General features: G+C 42.6%; 1 protein-coding gene across 2 annotated transcripts; it reads right to left on the reverse strand.

Moving 5' to 3' along the window:
* Positions 1 to 300: 300 nt before the first annotated feature.
* Positions 301 to 4,308, reverse strand: LOC148030221 (uncharacterized). Of its 2 annotated transcripts, XM_087686490.1 has the most exons (4): positions 3,146 to 4,302; positions 1,784 to 3,072; positions 1,506 to 1,693; positions 305 to 1,371 (listed from the first exon to the last, which is right to left on the reverse strand). In XM_087686490.1, the coding sequence occupies exons 2-4, from the start codon at positions 3,014 to 3,016 to the stop codon at positions 1,182 to 1,184; spliced, it is 1,611 nt and encodes a 536-aa protein (XP_087542616.1). In that variant the 5' UTR covers positions 3,017 to 3,072; positions 3,146 to 4,302; the 3' UTR covers positions 305 to 1,181. The 2 variants fall into 2 exon arrangements, with proteins under 2 accessions (XP_087542615.1, XP_087542616.1); XM_087686489.1 differs by having other exon boundaries at positions 301 to 1,371; positions 1,784 to 4,308.
* Positions 4,309 to 4,866: the final 558 nt, after the last annotated feature.

Below are 4,866 nucleotides of genomic sequence, written 5' to 3' on the forward strand. Positions count from 1 at the left end.
ATTGTTGGCAAAGGAGAGGATTTCCAAACTTACGAACTCTGATTTTCAACAGGACCTATTAAATACAACTGTTTGACCCTAATGAAAGGGTGGAAAATTTCAGAGTTGCTCCCATACAACAGGTGCATGTAAAATTTGGAAGAGAAAACTGATATATTGGATATAGACGATGGTTTGAACAGATATGGCAAACTTACTCAGAGCCAAAAGTGAACAACCAAAACCATAAAATGGCTGAGTGTTTGCCACAAATTGGTAGCTCGCTACATATTACATAACAGATTTTAGACGATATATTACACTGGATTGGACCGGCACCTCAACAATTACAAATGATATGACCATTAGAGTGAACAGATTGTAATATATATGTTAATAATGATGTCAGATGCTTCATGGTCATATATTGTGTGAACAAACACAGATTCTGAAACCCTGCACGCTTGTTGTCATACAACTACAAGTACACCAAAAGAGTCTTGACTGGTCTCATGGATGAGATCTAAAACTTAGTGATGATAGGCTCAGTTATTAAGAACACACAAAGTTCAATGGCCTTTCGCTGAAAAATGTTTCTAACTCTGTACAAAGTTAGAAAGGTATTCACCTAACTGCCTCTTTTGCAAGCTGACAGACAAAAAATAGTCATTTTCAATGGAGACCTGTAGAGATGCAAAACTGATAATACAAACTCCAGGTTTGCTGAAGTTTTTCAGGGTAGGAACCTTTGCATGTCCTGGAAAATGTAAGGCACAGGGTAAAGCCCATGGTGGTGTGAGGATGAGGTTAGCATATATCACAGCACTATGCCATGATGGAGCCAGAACTTGTCTTGACTCTTGGTGTTTGACACATCAGCTGTCAATTGGTTCATAATACAAGCATAACCAAAGGACATAAGGAACGGTCCACTTGGACTGCCAAGACATTTCAAGGTTGAAAACCCACCCTTAAGATGGGTTGATTGAAAGTTGATAGCACTAATAAGCTTATAAAGGTACACATTTCTATGGCAGCTTATGGACACTGTCCAGTAAGATGGGCTGTCATAAACTCCTTTGAGGTGCAGTTCTATCAGGGAGGTCAAACCTTTCTTCAGATGGTTTCTTGAAAACCATCACATCCAAACGAGAGATCAATGCCCAGGAAAGAGAGCTGCAATGGCAGATGCCTTTGCATGATCACCAATGCATCATGTCAGAGGACGTAGAGGTGAGTGTGGAGCTTGCTTTTCGAGGGTCCTGCTGTATTGCATCATCAGAGCTACTGCTTGCCTGCCTGTGGATGGGGAAACTGGTTCCATCTTCCATTTGAAAAGAAAAATCTTTCGGTGACACAATCCTCATAGACTGTACTGCAGTTACAAATATCCTGTTGAACATCAAAAAGAGAAAGTTAGTTGAGATATGTAGGGATTCTGGGACAAATAACATTTATATCATCAGCAGCTTGCATATAGTGTTTCAGAACTAACTAACAAAAGTAAGATGAGCTTAAGCACTTACTCCCAAGGACCATCACCAACGAGAAGCCAATCCCTTTCTTTGTCTCTATATGCAAGACTCCAGCCTGATCTGGGATCCTCAAGTTGACCTTCTAGGCCAAACAGTCGTGCAATCTCAGCACGGAGCTCGTCATAGTTTCGGAAACGTGTCACATCCACAGAGCGACCAACGGCTCCGGTCTTATAAACCTGAGCCAAAATCATAATGAAAAATATACATATCCATCAATATAAAGCATCCATTTCACACAGGAACATGTACAATGTGCTGTCATGTACCTTTGTATAGGTCCGTACAGGTGGACTGATCTGGGGCAAGTCTTGAACTGGTGGGAGAAAACGAGTATCGCCCAATTCTTCATCAAATAGACTAGAGTTGAAAGAGGCATCCATTCCTCCAGCAGATGATTGAGCCGGCATCACTTGACCCACATTTTGCAACTCATTTATACCATTGTACCCCCTGAACCCAGTTGACACTGAGGGCATGCTCACTGGTGGTATGCCATCATCCATTCCAAAGACTGACTGCCTATGAAGACTGGAATGTAGATCTTCGTGTCCTGGAGGGAAATCTCGGAAACCAAAAGGATTTGAGGAAAATCCTGTAGCTGAAAAGCTCGGAACCCCAACAGGGTCTGTTATAGGAGCATTATATATGCCTCCTGATTGTGTTGAGATATTATTTGCTCCGATTGGATCTGTTTGAGGGGCACCATACATGGCTCCTGTTTGTGATGTGACATTATTAACTTCTGTTTGGAACCCAGTTGACACTTGCATCACAGAAGAATTCCATGGAACAGAGGAATCTTGGTGAGATTCAGTCGCTGACAACATTATGGGTGCTCTTTTTACAGGTTGATTCACAGGTGCCATATTTGTGTGCAGAGAATTCGTGTCGGTCACAAAGCTGCTGAGCATGGATTGCATAGTACATGAGTTCTGCAATGAGGTAGTTGGACTTTTTATGGTTATAGACTCAGTCGGTGGGATCTGAGATGTAGTTATGGTGGTTTGGTGTGTTGCTTGTGACTGAGAGGATGGTACAAGGGTAACGAAATGAGTGGCATTAGGGAATGGAAGCATGTGTTGCTGATGTAGGTGCTCAGAAAATGGGCCATGCATTTGAGATTGAAAATAAGAGTATTGGGGTTGCAAAAGCGATTGCTGCTGATGATGCACAGGAGGATGCGATTGCGAGGCAGCTTGTTGCTGTTGCTGAATTTGTTGCTGCTGCAAGTGAGGTGGTTTTGCAAGAGCTCCTTGTAGTTCTTGAGACTGCTGTGCCTGAGATTTTGGAAGAGCCTGCTGTTGTTGTTGAAAGTGTTGTTCAAGTACTGGCCCTTGCCCAGTTTGTTTTTCATGCTGCCCAATTAGAGGAGGTCGGAACACTGAGACCGGCTGTGCTTGTGCAAGAGATGGTTGTGGTTGCTGTTGTGGGAGAAAAAGGATCTGCGAATGGTGCTGAGGATGTGACTGTCCTTTGTACAGCATCTGATCAGGTTGCATAGTCTGATGAAACTGAAGCTGCTTTGAGGGATAAATCTCCTGTAATGCTGCTGCTCCTAATGCATCATACACATCCGACTCAGCAGCTGAACCAAACCTCTGCTGTACTGGGTCCATGAAAGAACTCACCCCTATCCCTTGGGTGGCTGAACCAAACCCACTAGTGACGTTTGGAAAGTGCATCCACACGGGGGATTTCCTCAAACCATCGAAGTCCACGTCTGTGCAGAAACATCCAAAAGCAGGAAGCATAAAGAAAGAGCATAAATTAGCCCAAAACATTTGAATCAATATCTGTAAGCAAGCACATGCTTGATAAATTTTTCTTATTCCACATCCAACAAAAATTAAGCATGGATTAAGCATTTACATGTGCATGCAAACTCATAGGAAATGTGAAGGTGTGTAGGAAAGGCTGGTTGGAGCATGGGTTGGGGGGATAAAATAGGGATGAATGAGTGCACTTTATGTAGTTTGTAGCAATTTTAAAAAATGGGCAACCGGTAAAATTAGTAGGAGAGGCAGGTTGAAGTGTGGATTGGGGGCATCATATCTAAAGTGAATAGATCCTCCCCAACTTGCACAAATTGCACAAACTATGTATGATGGTCACTTGCCTTCACTAATTTGTATGAAACAAACCACATTTCTGCAACAAAAATATGTTTTTCCAGTATTGTGAGTCCTCAACTGTCAAATGAAGTTCCAATTGATACAAACGCCACAAAGCTGTTCATTCCTTGTTTCCAAATTCCATACTAGTGTGTACCTGTGTATAATATCAATTACCTTCACAACATGTGCATGATGTCTGTCTATATATACCGTATAGTGTCTGTAGGGATCCTTGAGAGGAGACTATCAGAGCCATCATAGTATGGCACAATGGACAAGCCATTGCCATCAGTTTATCAATGGGTGGATACCTAAGAAGGAAGTGAGCCTGAAAATGGAAGCACAGAGTGGAAGCCAGAGCTACGGTGAAAGAAGCAAAAGCAAGAGACAGAGAGACAAAAGATGTGGAAACTCCAACAGTCACAATGTGTGACTAGCCTTCCCTTTATTCAAATGTCACTAAAGAACAAAGAATGAAGAGACAATGATGGGCGCCTGCCACCTACAGTGTACAAGTGTGTGAGTATGCACTTTTACCCCCAACAACCTCCCACTTAAAGGCGAATGTGCCCTTAGTGAGGAGAGAACAACAAAAGTGACAAAATACAAAAGTACAGAAGTACAACAAGATGAGGAAAGATGTCATCTCATCCGACACCCATCAACTTTCTAAACTCTCCATTGAGAGCGTTTAGTGAACAGATTTGCAAGATTTTGGTCAGTTGAGATCTTGATAAGCTCAAGGGACTTGTCCTCAACAACCTCTCGTATAAAGTGGTAATGCACCTCAATTTGCTTCGCATGGAAGACCTCATAGAATGCGAATGCAATGTAGGGAGAACCACATCAGTAATGCCAAGGTCTGCCACTAGCAACCTAACTAGAGAGCCTCCTTGCAAGCCTCCATGGTTACAACATACCTTGCCTCAGTAGTAGATAGGGCCGTGCATTTCTGCATCCTGGACATCCAAGAAATAGCACATTTTGCAAAGATGAATACATAGCCAAAGGTCGACTTCCTACTATCTATATGTCTTGCATAATCAGAGTCAGTGTAGCCCATAACTCTTGTATTTTGGCCACCGTAACAAATACACATAGCTGTTGCGTCCTTTAAGTACCTCATGATACCCTTGATGATGGCATCCCTATGTCATTTGCCAAGGATAGCCATATAGCGTGCCACAACTCCCACTGCAAATGCTAGTCAAGACGAGTGGCTATCATGGCATACA

This window comes from Lygodium microphyllum, chromosome 10 (assembly GCF_053477565.2).
Source record: "Lygodium microphyllum isolate KBCC chromosome 10, Lygodium_microphyllum_v1.1.10, whole genome shotgun sequence".
In the NCBI taxonomy this organism is placed as follows: domain Eukaryota; kingdom Viridiplantae; phylum Streptophyta; class Polypodiopsida; order Schizaeales; family Lygodiaceae; genus Lygodium; species Lygodium microphyllum.